At 42.3% G+C, this 26,544-nt stretch overlaps 3 protein-coding genes across 3 annotated transcripts; all 3 read right to left on the reverse strand.

The window, feature by feature from the left end:
• Positions 1 to 1,262: 1,262 nt before the first annotated feature.
• On the reverse strand, positions 1,263 to 11,706 carry srp68 (signal recognition particle 68). The gene is made up of 16 exons (XM_035638511.2): positions 11,550 to 11,706; positions 11,090 to 11,156; positions 9,966 to 10,079; positions 9,178 to 9,373; positions 8,840 to 8,922; positions 8,607 to 8,716; positions 8,417 to 8,496; positions 8,111 to 8,251; positions 5,418 to 5,516; positions 5,206 to 5,270; positions 4,580 to 4,733; positions 4,191 to 4,285; positions 3,744 to 3,873; positions 3,578 to 3,653; positions 3,388 to 3,440; positions 1,263 to 3,250 (listed from the first exon to the last, which is right to left on the reverse strand). Exons 1-16 carry the CDS (start codon positions 11,632 to 11,634, stop codon positions 3,023 to 3,025), a joined length of 1,776 nt encoding a protein of 591 aa, XP_035494404.2. The 5' UTR covers positions 11,635 to 11,706; the 3' UTR covers positions 1,263 to 3,022.
• Positions 11,707 to 12,264: 558 nt separating this feature from the next.
• Positions 12,265 to 16,488, reverse strand: polg2 (polymerase (DNA directed), gamma 2, accessory subunit). Its single transcript, XM_047333855.1, has 8 exons — positions 15,573 to 16,488; positions 14,802 to 14,907; positions 14,446 to 14,551; positions 13,725 to 13,910; positions 13,230 to 13,367; positions 12,995 to 13,075; positions 12,736 to 12,836; positions 12,265 to 12,619 (listed from the first exon to the last, which is right to left on the reverse strand). The coding sequence occupies exons 1-8, from the start codon at positions 16,057 to 16,059 to the stop codon at positions 12,454 to 12,456; spliced, it is 1,371 nt and encodes a 456-aa protein (XP_047189811.1). The 5' UTR covers positions 16,060 to 16,488; the 3' UTR covers positions 12,265 to 12,453.
• Positions 16,489 to 16,978: 490 nt separating this feature from the next.
• Positions 16,979 to 24,791, reverse strand: LOC118312371 (probable ATP-dependent RNA helicase DDX5). Its single transcript, XM_035636904.2, has 13 exons — positions 24,599 to 24,791; positions 23,105 to 23,288; positions 22,801 to 22,897; positions 22,532 to 22,665; positions 21,958 to 22,023; positions 21,205 to 21,346; positions 20,899 to 21,059; positions 20,478 to 20,650; positions 20,269 to 20,379; positions 20,062 to 20,123; positions 19,920 to 19,979; positions 18,239 to 18,460; positions 16,979 to 17,788 (listed from the first exon to the last, which is right to left on the reverse strand). The coding sequence occupies exons 1-13, from the start codon at positions 24,637 to 24,639 to the stop codon at positions 17,337 to 17,339; spliced, it is 1,905 nt and encodes a 634-aa protein (XP_035492797.1). The 5' UTR covers positions 24,640 to 24,791; the 3' UTR covers positions 16,979 to 17,336.
• Positions 24,792 to 26,544: the final 1,753 nt, after the last annotated feature.

Raw genomic sequence — 26,544 nt, forward strand, 5'->3', positions numbered from 1 at the left:
AAACGGAAACAACAGTCGGAGCTGATGAGGATTAGTCATTAGTTCTGAAAGTGTTTGGTCAAACACAAAAATATTGGTTAAAATTAAAATTATGAATTGATTATGGCAATGGATGAACAATTAGAGGATCTTCAAAGTTAATGTCCATGGCAATGATTGGAAACATAACACCAATATTACTGAAGGCATGTTTTATGCACGGCTAAACATTATGAAATGAAGTAATTATGGTGCCTTTTACTTTAGGACATGGCACAAAAGATTTCACAGTGTGACAAACACAACTATAGAAACGCTCTTAACTCTGGAGGTCAGTCTGCACAGTGGTCCTTAGAGGTCAGAGATGTCACTGGAGGTCATAAGTGATTTAAAGGGATCAGACACATCCTCAAGTTATTTGTCATAGTTTGCAGGGCAACATAAAAAAATTGGCCAGTGCCACCAAGAAGAAACAAGTCAGCTGAGAGGAAGCAACAAAGGTAGGAACGGGTGTGTCCACCTTTTTCACTTAACTACACACAGCAGACAAAACACTGTACACTTGTATGACAAAGGTTTGTTGCCTGCGCTGCACCTTGGACCTTTTACCTCTCCCTTGCACTGTACAAGCCGGGTTATCGGACTTATGTCGACGATTAATTATGCCTTTTTTCCAATTAGTAAAATGAAACTGCAAAACATTATGAATCCAGAGTAATAGAGATATTAGAACACTGAGCAGACTGGAAGCTATACTGTATCTTATCTCTGTTTTTTTCCTGAAAATAAGCATCCGACTCTGGGGTGACAAAGGTGTGTGTGGAGAACAGTGGTAACATAGTCATTAAAAAATTTGGTGGAGATGCAAAGTCCTTAAAACATCTCTGGTGTGTGTTGGGTGGGTAAGTAAAAAACATTTTGAATTTGATGTTAATGTGCAAAAAAAATAAAGTAATCATGTCAGGTTGTCCATCAGTAACACAACGACTAAATGATAATGTATACACACAAAATAAACTAAAACACATTCACACCCTGCTAAGGCATCCTACGCACTCCAACACTCCCACACCCAGAACAACAAAAGAAACAGTCACACACCTCCACACTTTTTTGTCAGACATTCCCCCTTGCCCATGAAGTGTAATCTAACAAAATCAAAGATTAACACCATAAACCTGTAGTTTTCTTCATCGTGGTCATCTCTGAATTACAAGAAGCTCAGTTAAAAAACATGTCATTGAGTTTTCCAAAGCACACTTGAATGTAAAGACAAACAAGTGTTTGGTGCAAATATATTTATTGATATACCTGGAAACTAAATCAAATAAATCATACATTCTCAACATTTGAATTATTGATCTTGAATGTTTTTCCGGCTGTTTAAGCTTGAGTACAGGTACTTTTCCAGCACCTCAATCTTAATTCATAAACATGACACCAAAGGGGAGGGGAAAAAAGGAAAACAATAAATTGCTAAAAATTTGAAAGACAGTTAACATGTAGGTGAGTGACACAAACTTGTCGTCAAACCAGGCCCCTTCAGGATCAGAAGAATTGAGAGGACATGAATCCACATTATGACGGGCAAACAGCTGATGACAAACGAGTTTTGTAACGCTACAATATAAACATGTCATTGTCGATGAAATTCTTTAGTCCTACAGATGATGGACAAAGAGCCGCAGCGGTGTGATGAATGAAAGAAACGCCAACATCTCAAGTCCTGAATGTCTACTGCTGTCCTGCGACAGGGAATTTGCTGAAATGTAAAATAAAAACATCAACTAATTTGTCATTTGCGCTACACTTACAATTTCATACCCTAGTATGGGTACAGTATGGGTACAGTAAGGGTGTCAGCAAGGAGGCCCTTTAGTAGAAAAAACATGTCTTCTATATATTGAAGGGCTGTTGATAAAGATTTGAGTTTTACATGAGCTAAACCAGTTGGACCCTTGTCTGACATTATGGTCAGTTCAGAACCAAATATCACAGTAATTTGATACTCATATTAATACATTAAAATCTTTGAACCATTCAGCTTCTGTTTTGAGAACAAACATTTCACTCTTTAATTCATTGCTTCGTCTCATGTTGTTGCCCCTAAAACTTCCAAGCTTTAGTCCAGTCCGTCGACCCAACTGCACACATGATTTATATGCACACACGATTTATACGAGGCCTTTTACAAAGATGTCTACAGATCTTCCTTCTCGTGCTTTTTAGCAGCTTCTCATCCGGTTTAATGTTGCATTACTGGCCTGTAGTGTTGTGGATGATGTGATTTTAAAGAAGTTCTATATGGAGGAAGACTGGGTGGGCCGACTCGTCGGTGTATGGAGAGAGGTTTTGAATCACATACTAACGTGTGAAAAAGAGAATGAGAAATCATGGCAAAGGTGAAAAAAAAGAAAAGAAGAAAAAGCGTTTGGACAGCTGAACTGTGATGTTGATACGTGCGTCAGCTTCAGTTTATCAAGCTTCAGGTCACTGATCGTCTCTGGTGTCCATTGAGCAAGACTGGACTATGTAAGTTTTAGATATAACAAAACAATGCTGAAACACACGCAAAAGGAAAAAAATTAAGACAATCAAATGAAGGCGCTTATGTAAATCTGATTTTTTTTTTCTTTTACTAAAGAAACACCAAAGTATCTTAGTTTCCTCTGACAAGATTGTGAGATTAACAACTTGGCTGTTGGCATCAAGACCATGGCATGGTGATCTGTAAGACTCCACAGTGAGGGAGTTTGTACGCTCGGAGCCCATACAGCCTGATGCTATTACTAAAGATGGCAGGTGGACTTGGGTCATATTGCCATTTGAAATTGATTCAATTACTTTTCCATACTCCATCTTGGAAGATTAGGCCCACAGTGCCATCCTCAGATCCACAAACTCCACTCATCTCACACTGAGGCACCACAATTTCAAACATTAAAAGTAACCAAAATTATTCAAATTATCAACTGACTCAAGTAAGTGTGGTCAGCTCGGAGCCTGGTGGTCCTCACGTGGAGGCCAGAGTCGGGGGTTTGATTTAGCTGCCGAAGCCAAACATGCCCTTGATGTAGCCGGCGAAACCGCCCTTGCCCTTCTGCTCCACCTTGTCATCCAGCGCTGGGAAGGCCACATGGTTGAGAGCAAGGTCAAAGAACAGGGGCTTGCAGGGGATTGGCTGGAAGTCGGGGGGGAACTGGACCAGATTGGGCTGCTTTCCCACAAGGGCGGGGTCAAGGCGGAAGGTTTCCAGGCGATCGCAGAGGGGCTGCATGGAGGAGGGAGAAAGTGAACATAAAGCAATCCATTAACACATTATCTACTCTTAACTCACTCTGGTTATTTGAATTAAAGAAAAATGTTTATCATATTGGTGTGTAGTGTCTCCTGTTCTTCTCCTCTTACCCTGTTGTCTTTCACTTGCTGCTGAGACGGAACTTCCGCAGTCTCATCGGTGTCTAAAACACAAATACGATTCCTCAGCATTGTACACAGAACGAAGCAGAGCAGGAAAGATTGACACGTGGTAGCTTTCCCATTCAATAAAAAATAAATGAGCTGGTTAGAAATGTGGCAGTTCAAAAGCTGTCCTCACCTAAAATGGCAGCAGCTTGAAGTGAGTATTTTTCAGCGTTGACCTCGGCGATCAGCTCCTGAACATCGGGGAGATCCTACAGACGTTCAGCATGGATATTAATGATCATTAAATTGTGAGGTTGACAGTGCGGCCGTTTGCTTGATTGTCCTTGTGCATGACAAACCTTGAGGCTGTTGTTGAGGCTCTTGGCCTTAGACTGCACCTCCGTGGCATATTTCAGCACCCTTTCATAGAGCACCAGCGCCTCACTCCACTTCTTCACCAGGACGTAAGACTGAGCTATGAAGAAACACCTGCAAGGGGAAAAGAGGATTAACACAACATTGAAATTAAGAGTGTAAGTATGTATTTAACATAGGAAAGTTATGGATAAAACAATTAAGAGATTTTATTACCAGAAGTAAGACATGAGTCATGACTTAAAAAAGGAGGTCATAGCCAAAAAGACAGAATAGGAAGTTGTGTTAAAAAAGAAAATCAGTTACATGTGGCCACCTCTAAAGAACACACAGAGCAACCAGACAGATTTGTCCACGAGACACTTTCAGATTGTTGTATAACATGAATCTTTTTGATTTGGAGCAGCTGAATGGTCTGGTCTTGGTCTGACCTGTAAGCCTTGTAGACCAGTGTCTTGAGGGACACCTCCTTCTGGAAGGTGTGGTCGTCCTCCAGACCCTGCAGGGTGGAGAGCTCAGCCAGACTCTGGAGAGAAGGACAGACAGAGGAGGGTTAAGAAAGTGGTGCGAGAGTCAGAGACGAGAGGACACGGGGAGACAAGCAAACATCAAACCAGCTCATCACAGCTGACAGACAGCGAGTGATTATGAAACAGCAAACTAAAAGCCTTTTAAAGTAATTATACTAACTAAAATGCTATAAATAAAGGTTGCCATTATATGTGTAAAATTATTTGTGAGAAAATAAGGCAGTGATCTTTTTTGAATAACTACCTTACACGCAGACAAAAAAGATCATATGTAACGTTCAGACATTTACCTGCAAGATGATGTCGTAGAGGCGGATGAGGTCCTGTGGACGGGGGCCCCTCTTGCTCTCGTCCATCTCGGGCTCCTTCAGTTTGGCCTGAAGAGTATGGGCCATGCTCTCGTTCCTCTTCACCAGAGTGCACAGCTTGATGTAGGTCAGGTAACTGGGAGAAGAGACAGCAGCAAGTGTGTATTTCACTTGTCAAAGAGATACATCTCAGAGGATAGGGACAGAGGCCTGGATACATCCTCTATGATGACTGGACTGGCTCAATCAATATGAAATCTCTTCAAATGTGAAAAAGCCATTTACTGCTGCCTCTTATGCAACTATTCTGATGATAGTAAAGTCAATATCTTTGGGTTTTGATGGGATAAAACATGGAATCTAAAGGGACTGTCTTGGGCTCTGGGATGGTATAATGAACATTTTCTATAGACAAAATGATTAATAGAGAAAATAGCAAGCAGATGAATTAATACTGGAGATTCATCTGAAATTGTACCCCTAGAGTATGATCATCTTTTCTGAGCGATAGCCCCCCGAAGGACAAAAATGTGTGATGTCTGATCTTGGCATTCATAAGAACAAGTACTTGTCCCCACTGTAGTTTTTCATTCAAGCATTTCTTTTACCTGTGCAGGAACTGCAGGTTGGACACCTTGCCACTGTCGCCTTCAGAGCCCCTCTCTCTCTGCTTCTACAAGGACAACCAATGTTTTCTTTAAAACCCCTCACATTGCTGTTCTAATGTCACATATTTTAACAGTTAGTAAACTGTGAATTAAACTTTTATTTTTGACATGTTGGCAGACAAATGAAGTCATTAGAATATGTGTCGTCTTACCGCCTCACTCTTCAGTTCCTCTCTCACGGCCTGGATGGTGTCTCTGCACTCGGCCAGCAGCGTCTCATACAGATGCTCTTTGGTCTCCTCGTTAGCCGTCTGCACAACAGAGTCACCAGTTAATTCAATAGTTACTAGTGTACAATAGTGTAGTGTACTAATAATCTGAATTTATGTATGGAGTTTCTTATGTGAAAGGTAAAACAAGACGACCTGTAAGTAGAGACATTCATACATCATTCATTGCTTTTTGGGGTATTTCATGTCTTTCTTAGGCAGCAGAAAGATGAGCGAGCTTCAAAGTCCAAACAACGGTTCCTGTTTTCTCTGTCCTTCTCCACAATAGGTCAAGGGATCAAAAGGTTCTACAGTGAGGGGACTTTGGGGAGTGGAAGGGTTGAGTTTAAAGAGGTCTTTTGAAAATTTTAAATGTCGCCTCAATGAAAGTAGGACCTGAACCTGGACTGTTGCCTCTGGAAATTTACAGACCTTAAATATGAAAAAGAGTAAACACGGCAAAGAACCCACAGTGGCCTCTCTATCTGAACCCAGACACTCGCTCACAAAAGTCCACATTTACCTTCCACCTTATTACATCCACACTTAAAAAGTGAATCACACAAACAAATATTTCTTGCATTTTTAAGTTGTAGTAGTTGGATACAAAGACGAAAGTTAAAGCTGGAATGTGACTGTGGCAATCTGGGGGAGAGACTCAGGTATGTTGCCGGGCAGGCTGCCCACACATTCCTGCGACTCATCAGTAATTAGACTCTCTGGAGTTTCAGGGCTCAGATGTTTGTGAAAGACAGGATTGTTCTTCATCTCACCTTTCTTTCACTGACAATAGACCTGTGTTACTCGGATATTCTCAGAAGCCTGCAGGACATACTGAGCGTGTGTTAAAGAGAGGCCATGTGGGATGTAGAGTAAACGGGGAAATTGTCCGTGATTCATGAGAGAAAGTGTTGACACCGTGTCTGTGGATATTCTAATTCATCCAGGTCATAGTTATCCACGAGAGTGTTGAATCAAGAGTTTCACCTCTCATTGACACAGTGCGATCTTTGTTCGAAGATCTTGTAAAAGTATCTTGACACTTCTCTGGATGACATTACGGTTATTATCTCTACATTTAAAGGAGGCAAAGGAACCCTCAGGAAACATCACAGGGGAAGAATGCTAGGACAAAATTCCTCGCAGTGATAAATGATAATAGCTAGATGTGTCATACAGCTGCTCTCATCCACCGAGAAGGCTGAAGTAACAGTGTGTAGGGCCACACACTCGTGCTAACACCCTGGCAACGCCTAGCACAACCAGCTCAACCTGTTGAGCATCCTCTGTTGTTCTGACGGAGCGTTGAGCAGATAAACTGATTAGAAGAAGGCAGGTGACGACGGAGCTCCTCAACTAAGATGGATGTATGTGGCCCAACACCGATTCCTGTCTCGGCAGGCTAAAAGCTGAGGATTAGGTGGAACACGAGATGAATCCTGAGGTGTTGGTTTGACACGATTTGTCGACTAATTAAGCAGAACCCAAGCTTGCTACTAAATAATTAAGTTCAACAGCCTTAGGTCTTATCAGTGTAACAAGTCTTAAAATTGTGAGAAAAAAAATTATTTACTGGTTCTAACACGGATTCTGTCATAGCCAGTAGCTGCTATCAGCTTAACAATTCTCCATTAGAGAATGTAAGGTGTAAGTGAGAGAATAAAATTAATATGTCCACAGAGACCTGCTGGGTGTGGTCCTGTATTCATGTGTGGGCTGAAATGCGCAGAATGCAGTCGTGCGATGAAAGAGGCTGCATGCCAGTGACCTGAGTGACTGTGGGTGTGATGGGTGTGACTGCAGGGTGTGTTGAGCCTTCAGGCACAGAAGAACCAGGAGGAATGAGCTGTGGTGATCGGGAGGGAACATGAGAGATGGTGAGGGGGGAGTGCCACCTACTGAAGGTTTAAGGAACTGGACTGTTACAATAAGTATAATATGCGCTTTTAGCCTGTAAGATTACATTGTAGCCTGATTGCCCTGCCCAGGTCAAAAAATAATGCAACTCGCCCTTTTAGGATGAGCTTTTCTGGTTCGACTCTATTGCTACTAGGTTGCAGATATAAGGTGGTGCTCATGAGTCAAGGTTTTTGGTGGACATCTTCAATAATTAGGATTCTATTTCAAATACTCAACCTTTTCTATTTCTTGCTCGAGTTTTTGTAAACTGTAAGTCTCATGGTCATATGTCACTGTCCCTGTGAGAGTGCTACTAATGTTAGATTGGATTATGTCCCTACAGAGAAAAACTAACGATCAATGTTGATGCATAATGAATAATGTTGGATGAACATTTCAAAATTTCATGGAATAATGGGGATTCGTGAAGTAATACATGTGTAATAATAATAATAATAAACTGATTTGGACATTGAATACCATGGCATGGGTATAAGCTTTGAAGCATTTGGGTCAGTCCTATATTTTGGTCAAGGTGAGACAATTTGCATGACTAGGACTCTGCATCCATGATGATGTAGAATGCCTGATTTAGGTTTTAAACCACTAGACAATGGTGACATCCCCCACACGATGTCAAGTGCTTGTATGAAAATTTGTAAATGAATGAAAAGTGTTAAGTGCACGGCTTTTACATTCATGGTCATTTTAAGATCTACAGAGCAGAATCTACTTGCCTGAGCTATGGCGGACTCGTTGTCGGCCAGACCCAACAGGAAGATACGGGCCTTGTCGATCTTGACTGGCACCGTCCGCCCTCGCCATTCCACCTCGCTCATGGTGGCTGCCTGCTTGGTTCTTGCCTGAGTGATCAGGGACTGAGGAGAGATGCAAAGAAAAAAAACATTATTTATAAAATATAGGATGTTTTAGATTTTGTCAAAGAATATTCAATATCCAACCACCAAATTGGTATCACCAGTTTATGAAAGATAAATGATGGTGCAAGTTTATGAAATAATCTTCAACCTGTGTATGTTTACCTCCAGTTTCTCCGCCATCATGCCTCCTCCTCCACCGGTCAGTCTCATCTGCATTAAGTCATTGATGGCGTTCTGGTCACCTGCAATCAGGTTTATGGACAATTTCTCAATATGCCGACATGAGTCTAGGACGGCTGTCAGTTCTGTTGAGGAGGATCACTTTTCCTTCACCGGTGTGATCGTTACTCACCAATGTTGTAAGCACAGTAACGGATGTTGGGTGATATCTCGTCCACGCGCTGGCGGTACAGAACTGCCAGTTCCTCTGTGAACGCACTGGCTAATTTCTCATAAATGGTCCTGAGAAGACGAAAATTAGGGTGTTTTATTTTCCCCCTAAAGCTCTTTAAAATCCATAGATGAAGAAAAAGCATCCACTTATTTGCCAGTATATTTAGAAACCACACTGATGTTAAAACTCACTTGCACTTGTTGAAAGCCTCCATAGCACGCTTCCACTCCTGTAGTTCAAACTCTACCATGCCACTGAGGTAAGCAGTGTAGGCCTGTAATTAAATACATCAGCCAAAAATACAATTAGCACCAAGAAGAACCGGCCTGTGTGTACATTTCTTAGATAATTCTATGTTAGTAGTAACGAGCTTCAAAATTATTATTATTTTCTAATAAATACGTCTCTATACACACGACTTCAACTTTGTAAAATATATAGGTGAAAAAAGCTTTTGCAACTTTGAAGCTTCTTCTCAACACCTGCAAATTATCTCTGAATCCAGACTGTAGGTACATGTCTTGCGTACCTGTGCCTCAAGTTTGGTCTTAGCATCGACACGAGGGCTTTCGCAGAGCTTCTCCAGCTTCTCACTGTGCTTGGCAGCTTTCCGTAGACGTGCCAGCAGGTGGAAGCGTTTACGTGGTTCTGTATTGGCCTCTTGCTTCAGCTGCATGGCGTAGCTCCATGCACGCTCTGCCTCCATCAAAACCAGCAGAAGATACCTACAGGGGAGATGGAGTTGCATCAGTTAGTAGGTAGCATACATTATTTTCATTATTTTCAAAGGACACGTTAATTAATTTCAGTGTTATTTTCTGCAGGTGTTTTGTTAGACTGTTAGAAAAAAAGTGGAAAACGAGGAAAACTGAAATTTTTCAAGTCCTAACTAGTGATTAAATGAATTCAAAAGTGTATTTACACATTATACCCCTTTGAGAAAAATGATGATAACCTATAAGTATATCATACAGTGTATATCCCAAAGAGGATTATACAAGCAAATAATATATCTTTACAATGACAGTCTTTTTTGCACTACAATCCCTGACACTTGAGAATTAATGGACGTCTAATATCATCAGACACAAGGTTTGTCCACATGTCGACCGCTCAGAGCGCTTTACAATTTATGTCACGTTCATCACACAGTTAGGAGTTCAGGGTCTTGCTCAAGGATTTTTCGACACAATCTTGAGGAGGCAGAGATCGAACCAGGTACGTTCTGGTCACTAGACAACCACAATACCACCAACGTCATGCATCGCCACCCATTTACAGCATATGATTGATTAACTCAGACCATCAGCGCCTCACCTGTGGTCAGAGAGCATTTCGACAGTTACTTTCTTCCCAACGAACTTGTGTCTGTTTCCCATCTTGAAGCCAAGAGTCTTGCGCAGGCGACGCATCCTGCGAGAACAGTAGCCTCTGGAAATGGGTAGACAGGGATGTTCACATTATGTTCACATTATGTTAATAATGCACATTATCGTCTTGGTCCCTTATAATGGAAAGGCAACGGTTATGCAAATACAACCAATTTTCTTTGTTGTCAAGTTGTCTTCAGAATAGCTGACATCTATACTTGTTTTCATTTTCCCCAATTTGATTAAGCTCAAGTGGTTACAACGATAGGGTGTCAAATACACTCAGTTTGGTACACTTCATTATTAGGTACACATACTCATAGTAATCTAACACAACAGTGTTGCCTTAGGTTCTATCTTTACAACACTTGCAATATTAACATGTTGCTTCATTGTCCGAAAGGCGTCATTTTCGATTATCTCGTCTCGTCGTTCTCGGGTGCAGACTAGAAGAGGCATCACATCTTTTGTCCCGTGCAGTATTCAGCTGCTTAACAAGCTCCGACCCCCGTGGTCTGAATCTGGCACTTTGATAGATTTGCTCTTGATAGATTTGCACCAGATGTCCTTACCGAATGATGCGTTTTATGATCTTTTTGTGTTAATGTCATATGGTGTGCCGTCAGGTCAAGTATGGTTGTTATAATTCCCATGCTCTGTGTGAAGTAAATTCCCTCAGGGACAATAAAGGTTTCATTCATCAATACATTCATAAGCTTCTTAAAAGGTATAATTAAACTGAATAAATTTTTTTTTTTACAAGTGTGCATAATCAAGTAGCCACTCGAGTTTTTAACGCTATTTAAAACCCCCAACATTCAATGAGCTATTCATACACCAGCAGTCTGTGTGAACCATGTGGCAGCATGAGGTTTTCATATGATAATTTGATCCCCAACACAAACACCGTGGCATAAAGGCACCAATGAAACAAAGTGAATGACTCCAGTAGGAGCAGAGTGTTACTTCACAGAGGAAGTTAACTGACCAGGACTATGACCGTCTCCTGTTGGTTGCTCTGTAATATGAACCATACAGAGGAGTTCGAGAGGCTCCTCTGAGCGGACTCACCTGTATCTCTGGTAGTCTCCGTGTCTGAGGCCATGCTGCTGCTGGGACTCCTTGATGATTTGCAGGACTGTGACACCGCGTTAAGGAGCAAACGTAATTTCTAGCACCGATCTTTCTGACAGTCCCCGGGTGTGCAGACCCAGAGAGTCTGACCCCAGCGCCGCCACTGAAACTCAAGAGGTCTCGACAGTTAAACGCGAACAAATGATCATCACACATTAACTCCTGCTGTGACTGATGTCCTTGGAGTTTACCAAACTTCACACGACAAGACACATAACACGTTCTCTCCTGTGGGCCACCGGCCGCCTGCTGTAGTGTGACACGTCGCCTTAAAAACCTCATCCTCTCACCCGGCTAGCTAAGAGGCTAACGTTAGCTCCGCAGCCTTCACACCAGATTCGCTGCGGCAAATTACTAATGAACTCGGTCGTTTCACACCCGGCGCTGAGAAGGATACTTTCCAGTCCAATTCCGTCCTGTAAATTCTCCTTATTTTCATCCGTGAGGGAAACTTTAGCTTCGGTTTGCTTATCTGCGGCCATCTCTAGATGCTAGGCGGCAGACACACACATGAGGGTCGGACCGACGCACAGTGGAGCCAGGGACGGGCACGGCTCTCGCAGCCACGTCCAACACTCGCGAGATTTAGCGACGGGATTTCCTCAGCCACTCAACTGCGAGGAGCTGTTGTTCGTATAATAATAATTCAATTCATTTACAGAGCACTTTCATTGCAATCTCAAAGTGCTACAGAGTAGAAACAAGATAAAAAAAGGTTTAAAAGGAAAAAACATCGGTGGAAGAAAAAGTACAAAAACTTCGGGGAATGCTTGTTTAAAAAGGCTTTGTGGAGCCCTCAGGTGGTCGGGGAGGGAATTCCACAGGCAATGGAATGGCAATGCAACATTTAAGTAAATGAATAATACATTCATATTCTAAATCAGATCTGTACACAGTTAGAGAAATTAATATCTATTTATGAATTACTTTTTCCCCCCTTGAAATATGATTAAGAGCGATCATAATGCTGAGTGGACCTTGTGGTGAAATTGTTTTCTGCAAGCTAAATAATGAACGAGAGCTATAATAGGGCACTAAGACTATAAACCAATAAAATTAAATAAAATGCTCTGTACTTTAATAGAAAGCACAAGAAAATGAAGAAACATATATCCCAATAAACCAGAAATATTTTTATTAATCACAAGGATGTCTCGACTTGCAGATGTGCAATCATCATCCATCCATCCATCATCTACCGCTTTATCCATTTAAGTGTCGCGGCAGATGTGCAAGGCAGCACAATATTCAGCATTATTCAACATTCACTGCCATTTTGGCCTGTCCAACAAGAAGTCCATTCAGATTTTGTCGGCAGCAGAAATGTATCTCGAGAGAAAGCTCCTGATCTCAGAGATGTGCATAGTTTCTTTGATGGTGGTGTCCCTGCTGCGGACCTGAAGGAGGCCACTCTCCAACGTGTTATCGCTGATCACCACAGTGAAAAGCACTCCCATCTCATCGTACCTACAGTGCAATGACAGAGAGACACAGACATGAGTCCACGGCAAGAGAAACATCACTTATTTGAACCTGATGATGCTCCAGTGCTGCATCAATAACGGCACCGAATAGCATTTTACTTTGCATGCAGCTGCTCCATCGATGTCGGTACAGTTTCAAGGTACCCGGGCCACACAGAGATCTTAGTCTCCAGAAACTCTTGCATGAGGCCTTCACAAACCTGTAAAACAGTTAAATATTCATCAATTCCCTTTGATTAATGGGGACACAATGAACAATTTATTCCATTGAACCTGAAATATTAATTTCACCCTGCAGCATTAAAAGGAAACGTTGATCGTTTACTGTATGTCTACTGTTGATAAACCGTTTTCTTACCCGTCTCAGCTCCACAGTGGCTCCTCTGCCAATGTCTAAAGCCACTTTGACTGGAGCCAACACTGGATGCAACTTCAGAACCTGACATTAACAGACCCGAACCTCAGTGACAGAATCACATTACAAAATAAATTATAAAATTATGAGGAAAAAACTAAAAGAATCAAGCCATTACCTTTCTGCAGACATTCTTTTTTATTTTTTTGAATGTGGCTCAGCTGTAAAGCATCATTACCTTTCTCTGCAGCAGCCTCTGCTTGCCGTCTTCTTTCTTCAGCAGCTGCAGTGAGTTGGACAGAAACGCCATCAAACCACGGTCCATGTTCCCGGTTACAGAGACAACGTGAGGGACTGACATGCGCTCATTTCGGCACTGAAACATATTTGGAAGAACAGATGGCGCTGCATGTGATTACACTAAAGAAATGCAACAGCAATGGTGAAATAGCTGGTTGTTTTTCTTACAAGACCGCTTTAACATACCGGAAGACATTTGACAACTAAAGTTTAATCAACCAGAGTTCAAACAACAAACGAGACGAGTCAAAATTACATTACATTGATTAACATTACAGGAGCAACAAACTTTATAATTAATCAGATATAATGTATAAGGATCTCCATGGTGCCATGGAGTCTGGATGCTACATTTATGTGCAGACACGTGAGGGTACTTATACAAAACAGGTTGTGTGTACATTTACACAATAAATGAAGGACGCAGACTGACCTGTAGTTTTGATCGGTCTCCTTTATGCGTCTTCAGCAGCTCAGTGTCTCCCCGGCTCCACAGCGCCTCCAGGGCCTCCTGTCCCCATGGGAAGTTGTAGACGATCCTGACACCACGAGACGCTGCCTCCACAAGTTCCTCCTCTGGGACGTCACTGCTGCTGAAGTCAGAGGGAGACAGGGAAAACTGGACAAGGATGGATTGAAAGAAAAGAAGGAACAAAGGGGAAGATGTGAGTTGACATCCATCCATTATCTATACCACTGCACCGGGGGGGAGGGGGGGGCTAGAGGCAATCCCAGCTGACATTGGGCGAGTGATATGCTGGAGAGGTCGCCAGCATATCACAGGGCCAACATACATACATTCACTCTCACATTCACACCTATGGTCAATTCAGCCTTTAAAATGAATCTAACTCCACTCTGCATGTCTTTGGACTGTGGGAAGAAGCCGGAGTACCTCGGCTTCTCAGTTACACACAGCAGACTAATAATAATAATGCTAAACTTAATTTCATGGCACCTTTCTTAAAACCCCTGATCACCTTTACAATAACATCCCATCCATCCATCATCTACCGCTTTATCCATTTAAGGGTTGCAGCCCCCCTTTACAATACATCATATAATATTAGTGCTTCTATTTATCAGGTGGTTTCTCACCACATCTCATTACCTGTGGCAGTTCACCCCAAAAAAGTCAAGACTTAAATACTCACTTTTCTCCACCACTTCAGCCTCTGTCGTGCCCAGTGATCCAGCCACTGGGAGGAGGTGCGGGGAGAGCAGAACCACACCAGAGACGTCTGGGTGACCTCAGCAGGACTGGCAAATGAAAAAAAAACCCACCACATAATTAAAGGGACAGTAGGCAATCTTGGAGAAATTTAGTTTCTCTCTTTGTTGTTGTTGATGATTTGACTGCACTGATTATATAACCTCCTCACTATCCCCAAGTCTCACCTGGAGAATATGTAGAGTATGAATAACATTTTCAAATCATATATCAGTTTTCTGATGCATGTGTCTGCACCCACAGAGACAAACAGACGACAGACAACAGACGAAGCCTCACCAATCAGAACCTTCTGAAGGCTGAAAACACCGACCAGTCTCAGCCAGGCCAAAAGGCAACTTTCTGTTCACCAGCTCCAACGAGGGGACAAACTCTTCCAAGGCACCTGAGAGAAAACCCAGAATTAATAAAAATAATAATAATTAATTTAATCCAAACTTTGCCCTTCAACAAAGAATAAGGTTAGAGTGGAAAACGTTTGTTTTATCCAATGCTTTTTGTTTCAAGTTAAGGATGTGTCATCAGCTACGTTCTCATGCTCCTATTGTTTCATCCCTCCCCAAATTTGACAAGTGCAATACTTAGATAAATAGTTTATTGATCCCAAGCTGGGAAATTCCAGTGTTACAGCAATGTATTTCTATTGCATAATGTATTTGGTACTATTAGTGTTTCCTTTTAATCTATAGTTATTCATAATAAAGTGTGTGGTTAAACTGTAAAATATCAAGGCCCAGTTTCTTTGTCATAGTGTTTGATGATGACATCTCATTATTATTGGCCGATATATGAGTATCAGTAAGTTTTTACTCCCTAATGTTGGTATGACATTGGACCCTAAAAATCAATATTGGTCCTGCACCTTTTAAATGTGATGAAAAAAAATCAAATCCCCGACCTCCAAATGTTTGATCACTAAGCATTCTGCTGCAGTAAACTGCAGCACTGGTTTGAAAAGCCTGCATCATGAAGAATATGCTCGTACTACTATCACTTGACAAAAATCATACCAAGTGAACACTTTCTAGAAGATACTATGCAGCCGTTCACCTTGCAGTAAGTCTGTTCTTACAGATGGGGACCTCTGCAGGAGCGTTTGTACCTCGTGGACGATCTGCTCCTTGCTCAGCTCTTGTTGCTCTAGTATTCGTTTCAAGCGTTCAGATTCAACCGTCCTCAGTTGTCCACCTGTGTCCCTGTCATCGTCGTCGTTGCTGCTGCTGCTGCTGCTGCTGCTGCTCAGAGTGTTGATCCCGAACACCTGAGCTCTGGAGCGGGTCACAGAGTGCCACCATTGCTCCAGCAGGTTCCTCCTCAGCTCTGCGCCCAGAGGTCCGAGGCTGCAGCTCAGCCCGCGCCGCCACAGCTGCGCGTCGCTCCGCCCGGGTGAGATGTAGTGCCTGTCCGCACAGAGCTGCAGCAGAGTCCCGACCCGATCCACGTCCCCGCCCCACGACGGGCCGCAGCGTCCTCTGGTGCCAACACCGCGCGGCGAGGCGTGTGCTGACAGGACGTGTCTGACGCGGCGAGTCAACATGACGAGCAGCTCCGGAGAGGAGACCACACGCTGGTCCAGATGTGCAGCAAAGATCGTCTACTGGGGCGATGAACCGCCGTGAGTAAACATCGGGCCGCTCCTCTGGCCGTCCGCACACACCTCAAATTCTGCACAATAGACTATTCTACTTGCAATTAGATATTAGCAGGATCACAATCTTTAGGCGGGTACATTTGCATGAAGACAGGTGAGAGTAGTGTTTCTGTTCACCCCAGACATAGACGATTAGCGGGCGGAGCTGCTGCTTTGTCCTCCGTCTGATGAACAGCGTTTAGAAAACCCTGCAGATGTTAACAAGACAGCCTACAAGGGCCTGGTGGCTGCTCTGTTAAAGTTCAATGATAACCGCTGGACAAACTTTAAATTTCACAGGAGAAACACGTGATATACGAACCGGAAGTTACACTTTTACATCCGGGTTGTGACGCATGTCAGTTGGGGCATTTTCTTCAAATTGTGGCTGTAAGGTTATTGTTTTGAACATTGTATCAACAAAAACATCACAGCTGAAGATGTAAAAATAATTTTTCTCTTTATTTTAGTGGAGCCACCAAGGAAAATATTGGCTCTTCTTTTATTTTCCTTTGGCTTAAATGTAATCTAAATTAAATACAGTTGGGATTTAATATTATTGTGGTTCCCAAACAGGTGTAGGGGCATCCTGGGACCGCAGACATCAGTGATGCCCATGTTTTAATTTCTGTCAAATTATGTTGTTGCAGTTCATTTTACCATTACAAGTCAAAGTGGTACTTCTAACAGTCTCCATAACTGCCTAAAAACCTACTTACTTCATTGCCAATATTATAATGTCAAAAAAGTGTTTCATTAGAACAAGATTTCTAGTTCTAATAATGAATCCAACCCAATCTTCCCCTTCACACAACACAACACAAGGTTCCCATTTTCTCATTTTTATTTAAAAGGGCCACACGCACCCTTTTTCAAGAAGATCTTAATTAACATCACATAACACAAACTGAAAACACTGCATTACCTAGTAAAAATAAATTACTGAGGAATGTAACAAAAAACAGTCAAGGAAAAGTGCAGCAATCAAAGTTGCACCGTAGGAGACGTGTCTATGACTCCTTTAAATGCTCTGGGTTTTCTGAATAATTCCAACCCCGCTGTAAGCAAAACAAAGTTAAACAGTTCAAAGTATAATAATAATAATAACAATAATAATCATACTGTAAGATTTCAAAACTAAACAAAAATCTTGTTGGTTCCCATATATTGTGCATACAACGGATCTACTGTGGGAAAGGTGGTGGCATGGGGTAGGGCACCATCGGCGGTGGGGGTGGTGCCTGTTGGGCCTGTGGTGGTGGCTGAGAGTTGAACGGGAATGGCGGGTGGTTCATGCCATTCTGACCGGCCCTCTGCATGGCCCCAAACTGAGGGGGCCCCTGAAAGCTTTGGTTACCAAAAGCACCCACCTGGTTCGCTGGCCCACCAAAATTACCCTGTCCATTGCTGTTGCTGTAATTGTTGCCATAGCTGCCACTAGAGTTACCACTGTTGCCTCCATAGCTGCTACCATTTTGTGCCTTACCGCCACCAAAGGCACTCTTCGGCCCGTTGCCAAACCCTCTATCACTATCCCTATCCCTGAAGCTACTACCACCAAAGTTGCTCCTCCCACCTCCAGAATACCTATCACGACGGTCATCCTTGTAGCCTCCTCTTCCCCCCCTTCCACGACCTGCAAGAGATGAAGTGAGGGACAAAACGAGTGGGTTCAGACTATTAATACTACCTAAGACAAGGGAGCACTATTACCTGAAACAGAATAGATAAATAGAGCCCCCTTTGTAAAGTAAATGTAGTTTTGGCTTAATATTGATGTGTTTTAATTATGTGTCTTAATTATTGGCCAACATGAGCATGGCAGACCCTTAGCCCTGCCTCTCAGTGAATATCATAATTAATAATTTGCACAAGCAATGAATGAGAACACATTAAGTTTGCACTGTTTGTCATTTGCCCATGTGGTTTATTTAATAATTTTTCTTCGTGCAATCGGCATGAGTAGAAATAAATTAGAGGGGCTGGTCAGTTCATAATTGTAAGTGTATGAGGTCACTCTTTTTTTAATAACGTAATAATAAGCAAATAACAATTTAACATGCTTACAACTACTGTCACATCCTACCTCCTCTGTCCTCTGCCATCTGGATCAGCTTGGGGTTAATGGCCTGGTTGGCCTCGCGGAGCACAGAGATCAGGTCACTTGCTTGTTTCATGTTGTTGGGGGTGAAGAAGGTGTAGGCTGTGCCCGTTTTTTGACTTCGGGCTGTGCGGCCAATGCGGTGGATATAATCCTCAGAGGAGTTAGGGTAGTCATAATTGATGACAAATTTCACATCCTCCACATCTGTGAAAGTGTTGCAGTGTGGCAAAACAAAACATGGAGGCCACACAGGATTTTGCACACCACAACAGCCAGATCAAAGGGACAAGTTAGCAACTGTTAAGGCTGGGGAAAGAGAATGGTCATTAGGCTGTGGAGGAAATGTGTTAAAACAAAGTATTGTGTACACATCTATTCCATGGGAATACTACTGTGGGAAGAGAGAAACGAAGCACACTCCAATTGCTTACCATAATCAAAAGATCCAAAAGACATTCACTCTCCCCTTTGTTACCAAGGGAGATAAAAGAAATGGATTTAGGCCTTACCATAAAGGAGTATGCATTCACTAGTCCTTTCCCAATGCAGCGAAATCCCCCACAAATTGTCAAGTGACATCCAGGAGCTTCTATGCAGTTGGGCCTCGATATGCACTGGGACGTCCTCATATGCCAATATAGGACCATTGAGTGATACATTTTTGCAGGTCCATATTCCCAGTACACTCTCAAAAGAAGCTTGATATTAAAGGCCGCACTGCACGTCTTGCCAAGACAAAATAGACCAGGTTCTAATTTGAACAGGGGCCCCTTCAAAAAAAATGAGAGGCCCGACCATTGAACCCTGTGGGACCCCTCAGCAAGCACAGAAGAATTCCCCCCACACCCTTCATCAGTCTCATCAAGGCAAGATCTTCCAAGAAGCCAGTGTTCACTTGAGAAAATGTCTCTCGTTGGCAGGTCTCGACATGACTATAAAACGCAGGCGAGGGAGGAACTTTGGTTTGAGCTGTCTCACTCTCTTTCTCCACTCACTAGTTGTTCCCACTACCCCCTACACACATGTGCCAGGTCTCATCAATTTTCGAAGACAAAATATTTCAAACTGCTCTCTCCATTTCAAGAAATCCAGCACTTTGACGGGAAAAGAAAACAACTGAAAGCTTAGACAGGCTCACAAGCACCCATGCTATGTGATATGAGCTTCCGAAAGGTAACAATTGTTCCAAATCTCAAACAAGTGACTTGCAATACAGCGATCTCTAACACAACAGCATGCAAGGCAAAAGTCACACCATAAAGCATTTTTTTTTCTTTTTTGTTGTTGTTTACGTTTGAGTTGGAATCAGCTGGATGGCCTTTGTCAGGTGAAATCCTTGGACAGAGAACAGGTGCGTGTATTTCAACAACATATCAGAGACAAAGGCTTAGCCACACAGCCTTTTGAAGATCACTGGCACACAAGAGCTTTCACCTCTCTAGGCCAACTGGGTGGCAAGCCAGTTGGGCACTTCCAATATGTCATCCTTCTCCCTCTCGAGGCCTGGGACTTGTCATGCCTAGCGCCTGCCACAAAGACTCCACCTTAAGGTGAGAAAAACTCAGAAAATGCATAGAATAGTTAAAGAAAGCAAAACCACTTTCTTTAAAATAAGTGTGACACTGATAAATAAAGAAGTGGTGCTACCCAATGGCATACTGACCTAAGCCACGGGAGGCCACATCTGTAGCAATGAGGATTGGTGCTTTGCCATATCTGAACTCTGAGGGGAGAGAACCAGTATTAAATCAAATTACAGGGCAGCACATGAAAATGATTCCTGTGAGACTTTTTTAAAAACTCACCATTAAGGACCCAGTCTCTCTCCTGCTGGCTTTTGTCTCCATGAATTCCCATTGCTGGCCACCTGTGTCAGATAGATTGGGCATTTAACTTGCCAGCTGAGCTTAAACAACATTCAGTGGGCTTGTGTCTAATGTGCAACAAGTCACAGCAATATATAATAAGAAGAAACATCCTTTAAATGAATGGGTAAAAAGATCTTTCCTTACCCATCTCGTCTCATCCTCCTGGTGATCTCATCACAACGCCTTTTGGTCTCCACAAAAATAATGGTCTTGTTCTCCTTTTCACTCATGATCTCCTCCAGCAAACGGATCAGTCTGACAAAGAACACAAAAGAAGGGTGAGACAAAACAGTTTCATTACATCCGTGATCAACGGCCACTGAAAAAGAGGTGGAAATCAATCAACTACTGACTTGTCCTCCTTCTCCATGTCATTGCAAACATCAACTATCTGCAGGATGTTGTGATTGGCACTGAGCTGCAGTGCTCCAATGTTGATCTGGACATAGTCCTTCAGGAAGTCCTCAGCCAGCTGGCGAACTTCCTTAGGCCAGGTGGCGCTCCACATCAGAGTCTGACGGTCTGGCTGGTAAGGACAAGAGAAAAGGACTTTTATAGCATTTTGGCAGCTTCAAGGTATATTTAACACTTACATTTAAGGATTCACCAGTAAAAATAAGTTAATTTGAGAAAGTTCTGTCAATTTCGCCCATTAGTGAATTTCACTCTCCCTTTCATTAACAAAACAAAGGTGTAGTTGTCATAATGATGGCATGACAATTATATCTGACATTGTCTCAAAAATGTCAGGTCAAAGTAAATAACATATCTTACCCGGATTTGATCAACTATCTTGCGGATTTGAGGTTCAAAGCCCATGTCCAGCATGCGGTCAGCTTCATCCAGCACCAGATAGGTGCAACGACGCAAGTTAGTCTTGCCACACTCCAAGAAGTCAATGAGGCGACCTGGGGTAGCGATGCAAATCTCGACACCTTCAACAAAAGTACAAAAAAAAAAAAGAGCAAAACTTTCATATAGCTGAAAAAAAGCTAAGTGAATTAAACAGTTCTACAAACAAAGAAATTCTACATGAATCCAGTTCTACTGACTAAAAAAAAAAAATCACAGTGGGCATACCCCTCTCAAGGTCCCTGATCTGAGGTCCTTTGGGTGCACCACCATAGATGCAGGTGGTCTTGAGACGGGACGCCCGGCCGTATTCAGCGGCCACTTGTTGCACCTGCTGAGCCAGCTCACGGGTTGGTGCCAGCACTAAGCACTAATGGGAGATGCATAAAAGTTTCTGGATAAATACAATGTATTAAATCATACACTTACATAACATATTGGCCATTTACAGCATCATTTGTTTCCATCAACTCATGTAGAGCAATTAACATTCCAGCGGGCCCAGAAAACAAATGCCCATTTTAACTGGACAAGCAGGTATTCCTTGCCTCAACTGCAACATGGAATGCCCTGCTGTGATCACAAGCTATTTAACAGCTTCCTCCCAGAACGGAAACAATAGTATTATGGTATTTCTTAGAAAACTTTGTCTTCAAAGAGAAAATTGTTCTTGCAGCCAGGTGAAACAGAATCTAAAAAACCTACGCAGCACTTATTTCCAATTTATTAATGCACCATATATATTTTGTCATGAGCACAAGGTGGATATTTAGCTATATATAGAGCAATGTTTTTATTTGTATCATAAGAGTGCAGAGCATCATCTTGGCATTCAGTTATAAAACTGTGAAAACTTAAGAGATGTTTTGTACATCAAAAATTTTAATTAATGAAAGACTCAGCATCCATAGCTGTGCATATAATCCTGAGAATAGAGACAAAAGGATCAAATACTTCAGTCAAATGCTTAAGTGTACTTACAATAGGTCCATCTCCATGCTCCAAGAATGGCTGATGTTGGATGTGCACAATTGCCGGCAGAAGGTACTATACAAAGAAAAACCAACATAAAAACCAACATAAAATATTGTATCAGTGGTTGTATTTTCTGCAACATCGGCAGGATGTCTGTCAGTTACAAATGTCTCTTTTTGTTTAAATTCACATAAATCTAATCAAAACTGAGCTGGTCAATCTGGACAACTGTGTGATGAATGAATCCTGCCACAGTGGTACAGTAAGGTCACTACTGCCACGATATCCTGACTTAAGTGCTCTAACCGATCAAAATACCTGAATGAATATGTCTATAGAGCCAAATACACAGCACACTGCCAGGGTGACCATGCTTCTCTCTTGGTCTCAATTAGGAAGTTGCATGAATAACATGTTAAAGGCTACAGAGTACTTTCTAAGAGCTCTCACAACTCTTTACATATGGAAAGGTGGTATTATGTCACCTTTGGGATGCAAACAAGAGATTTAACAAATTTATCTTGTTTGTGCCGTGGTAAAAACGATGTGAAAAATTATAGCTGAAAAACACTTCACTCACTGCAAGGGTTTTCCCAGAGCCAGTTTGAGCGATGCCAACCATGTCTTTGCCACTGAGGGCAACTGGCCACCCCTGAGACTGAATTGAGGTTGGGTCAGTCCAGTTTAGTTTGCTTATAACATCCATGACATAGCCTGGAGAAATGAGATATGCAAGTTAAATCGGTGAAAGTCAACATTTCTGACAAGTATGAATGCTGAAATGTTTCCGTTGATAGGAAGAGGACTTTTCAAAATTATTTAGGTGTTGGAGCGTGGATTTCAACTCACTTGGAAATGCAGCTTCATGGAATTTCATGATTGGTTTGGGGCAATCTCTGCCTTTGACCGTAACTTCTTTGCTTCTTCGGTACAGCTCAACCTCTTGCTGGAATTAGAAGAAGAAATTAGATCAAATTTCTTAATAAAATCAAACCCACTCCTTTTTTGGGGATGTGGGTTAAATTATTTGTTTTAGATCACAAATATCTTTGGGTTTTCTTTAACCAAGCACACTATGTTACTATCGACTGTTAGTACTATAATATAAATCTTAAGTACGAAAACAGGAAAAACACTGGAACACCGTTCTTACAAGTGTTCTGCGGGTGGCATCTGGGTGTTCCTGGTAGAAGTTCTTTTGAAACTTCGGGAGCTCGTCAAGGTTCCAGTGTTTCTTCCGCAGCCTTTCACCAGGGTTGCCAAACTTTCCTGGAGGTGGTCCGCCCCTATTGCCTCCTCCACCACCACCACCAAAACGAGGGGGTCCTCCACCATACCTTGTGAAGAAGAAATGATAGACAGAGATGACGTTAAAGAGAAATCCCCATCTTTTCTCTTGTGCATTTCACCCGGCCTGGAGGAAGCGTACCATACATGTGTAGTGGACTGGTGTCTATATAATCCGAGCCTTGCGTACCTTGTTTAAAGCCGAAACGTCCTAGTATAATTCCTAGTATTTTATGCAACTGCCCAACCAACTGCAGAGTAGACAATTAGCTTTCTGTTTACACCAGAATGACACAATTCAGACATGTTGGTATGTACATAGAGACGGAAAATATTTGTCTTCAAGGAGCGCATTCCTTTTAAAAAGGAAAACGTATAAGTGTGGACTAGCTTGATAGATTATACTGTTTGCAGAATGGGAGGTGTAGATTTCAACATTTCTAGAGTTTGGCTGACTGAGGATGCAACTAGTGATTGAAAATCAGAACATCTGCACAATGATTTTGACCAATATGGTCTTCCCCTCTCCACCATTTTCGATCAAATAAAATAAAATACATATTCATAGCAGTGCATCTTCAACTCTTGCTTTCTAAACGACTTGTACACTTTCCAAGATCAAAGCCCTCTACTTCCTGTTATCAGTCAGCTCAACATCTGTGACAGGAGACACCTGACGCCCTAGAGGCCACGTGTGGAACTGAAACCAAATCAATTACAAACGTTGAGAATCTCTGGCGGTTCAGTTACCACGACTCAATTAAATTTAAAACTGACATGAACCTCGCTTTTCGCCGCACCCGACACTGCTCAGACAGCTGCTGAAGGCCGGTCAGCTGAACGCGCAGAGAGCCACCGGTCAGGTTACACAGGAAACGTCAGATCGACTGAGCGCAGCTCTGACGTGACCGGCGTCACACAAAGACAAGACGGGGACGTTTAGAACAGGGACACTGCTCCCGGAAAAAGACTCGTTAAAAACGACCCGACAGGACCCGAAGAGGAGAGACACGACTGCGTCCGTCACTCGGCGACATGACAAGCGCGCCGCCGTGCGACCCGCTCCGCCTCGGACTCAGAGGAGTCGTTAGCTGCCATTTTACCTCCGGTCGGCGGGGGATCGGGGAAAACAAACATTTACAAACGACGTCGCTAAAAGCAGGGACACCGCCGGACCACACAGCAACCACCTTTCCTCTGCTTTCAAAGACGAGTGAGAAGCGTAAACAGCAACTGCCGGCGACAGAACAGAGACAGCGGTCTTGTTTCGTGGACACAGCGATGACAGCGGCGCCGCTAGCTACAGTTCGCTAAGCTACTCGTCCCGGCTAACGACGAGGAACCCTGACGGCGGACTTACCCTCTATCTCTGCCACGATCTCTGTCTGGAAACCCGGGCATTGTGCGGCGGAACAACGGACTTCGTCTGTATCCCTGTAGCCGGTCGACTACACGGTGTGTTGATCTGGGAGCTGAGCGGAGTGGGCACGGAGGAAATAGAAAGAAAATGCCGGCAGACAAAAGTCTAGGCTGGAGAGACGGATGTGACGTCAGATGGGTCGGATAACAACGTATCATTGCGCGGTCACACCGTGGCACGCGTCGCCTGCTGGGGAACTATTTTACTTCCGCACACAGGTGTTCAGTAACGGAACACAGGTGGTCGCCTTGTCAGTGTTTAAAGTTTTAAAGTGATCAATTTCATTGGAACATTTTAATTAGACGATGTGACCGACACCGAAACAAACTGATGATGCAGTTGAATCAACGTCTCTGAGACGAGTAAGAGGATGGGCCCAACCGTATATTCCTCATTCATTAAAGTTTTACACTGAGTTTTACTATTATTTTTAGCAGTAGCAAGATTTTTCATACAGCACATAAGTTCAGCAAAAGTAAAGTCTAAACCTAACAATATTCCCACTCCCCGCGCTCCTCCAAATATGGTTACTTACTTTAAAAAACAAACAAACAACATATTGACATGAAGAAGGAGGACAAGTCAGTAGTTGTTTGATTTCCACCTCTTTTTCAGTGGCCGTTGATCACGGATGTAATGAGACTGTTTTGTCTCAAAAAATAGCTCCAATAACAACATTTCTTGCACATGTATATTAATACTTTAAGTAACGTTATTAACTTAAGTAATTGTAGGAAATAAATATTCATCCATGTATATTTCATTTTGCAATAAATTATATTCGAGCATGTTGTGACATGCAACATTCGATTCGCCGAGTGAGTATGCATAATTTCATTACCTCGAAATTAAATCATGTGTACTTTAAAAGGTAAACATGGACAATGAAAGCCTAACAGGCCATTTACACATAACAGACTTTGTACCTCAGTTGTGTGCACGCGTGGAAAAAAAATAGGCTACAATATGTACGCATCTGTGATATATATATGGTGCAAAGTTCAACTGAATGGATGCAGTGTTGTTTGGCTTTATGACATATTTTCTTCTTTAATTTCATTATTGAATGTAACAGTAGATGACTGAATACCATTCAGTAATCAAATAAAAGCTCCAATTAAACCTACATATTCCAAGACTCATATTTTTTGTTCATGAAATAGTCCTGCAAAATGTGAGCACTAGTGTTGGTTAAGGTTTTTAACATTTTACAGGCAAAAGTAATTTTTCCATAAAACAGATTTGTATGTAGAATAATTTGCCAACAAAAATAACTGCTCATAAGGGAAACATGACATTTGTCATTTGCCATTTAAAAATTTAAAGTGACAACAAACATCCTAAATGCATTTATAATGAGGCAATAGAAAAGACTTTGCAGGCTTTAAAATAAACTTTATAAAGTTGACAAATAATTCAACAAAAACTGCATGACTGCAATTTGAACATCACAACACTATAGAACACAGGATGGTTAAACAAATCATTACTACCTGTATGGTCATTTGCAATATCAACGAGGAGAGAAAGTCTACTAGTAATATCATTTTCCCCATATTTTAGTTTTTGATCAACACTATATTTGATTTTTCTTCATCTTCATGTACGTGTGTGTGGGGATCTTATCACATATCTAAATTGCAGGACAGAGATGTTAAAGTTTGTAACCAAGAGCTACATTTGTGGATCAATTTAAATGAATTTTCTGTCGGCCTCTATCAGGGCTGGTCCTGACATCCTCGGCAGGTCTGATGGCACAGTAGCTACAGTCATTTGAAATGAAGGCTGCAGCTTTCATCAGTTGGGATGTCCGCTGAAGGTCTGTCATCACCTGGGTGACTGAACACTTGCAAACAATTGTTGTCTGTACTGTTTTCAGTGACAGC

This window comes from Scophthalmus maximus, chromosome 8, assembly GCF_022379125.1.
Source record: "Scophthalmus maximus strain ysfricsl-2021 chromosome 8, ASM2237912v1, whole genome shotgun sequence".
Taxonomy (NCBI): Eukaryota; Metazoa; Chordata; class Actinopteri; order Pleuronectiformes; family Scophthalmidae; genus Scophthalmus; species Scophthalmus maximus.

What these genes read in the sequence shown, in the direction of transcription:
- srp68 (XM_035638511.2), bottom strand. Translation starts at nt 11,634, where the DNA reads ATGGCCGCAGATAAGCAAACCGAAGCTAAAGTTTCCCTCACGGATGAA. An exon ending in GAGGCTTTCAACAAGTGCAA is followed by an intron (nt 8,717 to 8,839) that starts GTGAGTTTTAAC and finishes TCGTCTTCTCAG; the next exon opens with GACCATTTATGAGAAATTAG. An exon ending in AACCTGCAGTTCCTGCACAG is followed by an intron (nt 4,734 to 5,205) that starts GTAAAAGAAATG and finishes CTCTTCTCCCAG; the next exon opens with TTACCTGACCTACATCAAGC.
- LOC118312371 (XM_035636904.2), bottom strand. Translation starts at nt 24,639, where the DNA reads ATGCCCGGGTTTCCAGACAGAGATCGTGGCAGAGATAGAGG. An exon ending in AGATAGTTGATCAAATCCGG is followed by an intron (nt 20,651 to 20,898) that starts GTAAGATATGTT and finishes TGTCCTTACCAG; the next exon opens with CCAGACCGTCAGACTCTGAT. An exon ending in GAGAGACTGGGTCCTTAATG is followed by an intron (nt 19,980 to 20,061) that starts GTGAGTTTTTAA and finishes CTCTCCCCTCAG; the next exon opens with AGTTCAGATATGGCAAAGCA.
- polg2 (XM_047333855.1), bottom strand. Translation starts at nt 16,059, where the DNA reads ATGTTGACTCGCCGCGTCAGACACGTCCTGTCAGCACACGCCTCGCCG. An exon ending in CCACTGTGGAGCTGAGACGG is followed by an intron (nt 12,837 to 12,994) that starts GTAAGAAAACGG and finishes ACTGTTTTACAG; the next exon opens with GTTTGTGAAGGCCTCATGCA. An exon ending in ATGGAGCAGCTGCATGCAAA is followed by an intron (nt 12,620 to 12,735) that starts GTAAAATGCTAT and finishes ATTGCACTGTAG; the next exon opens with GTACGATGAGATGGGAGTGC.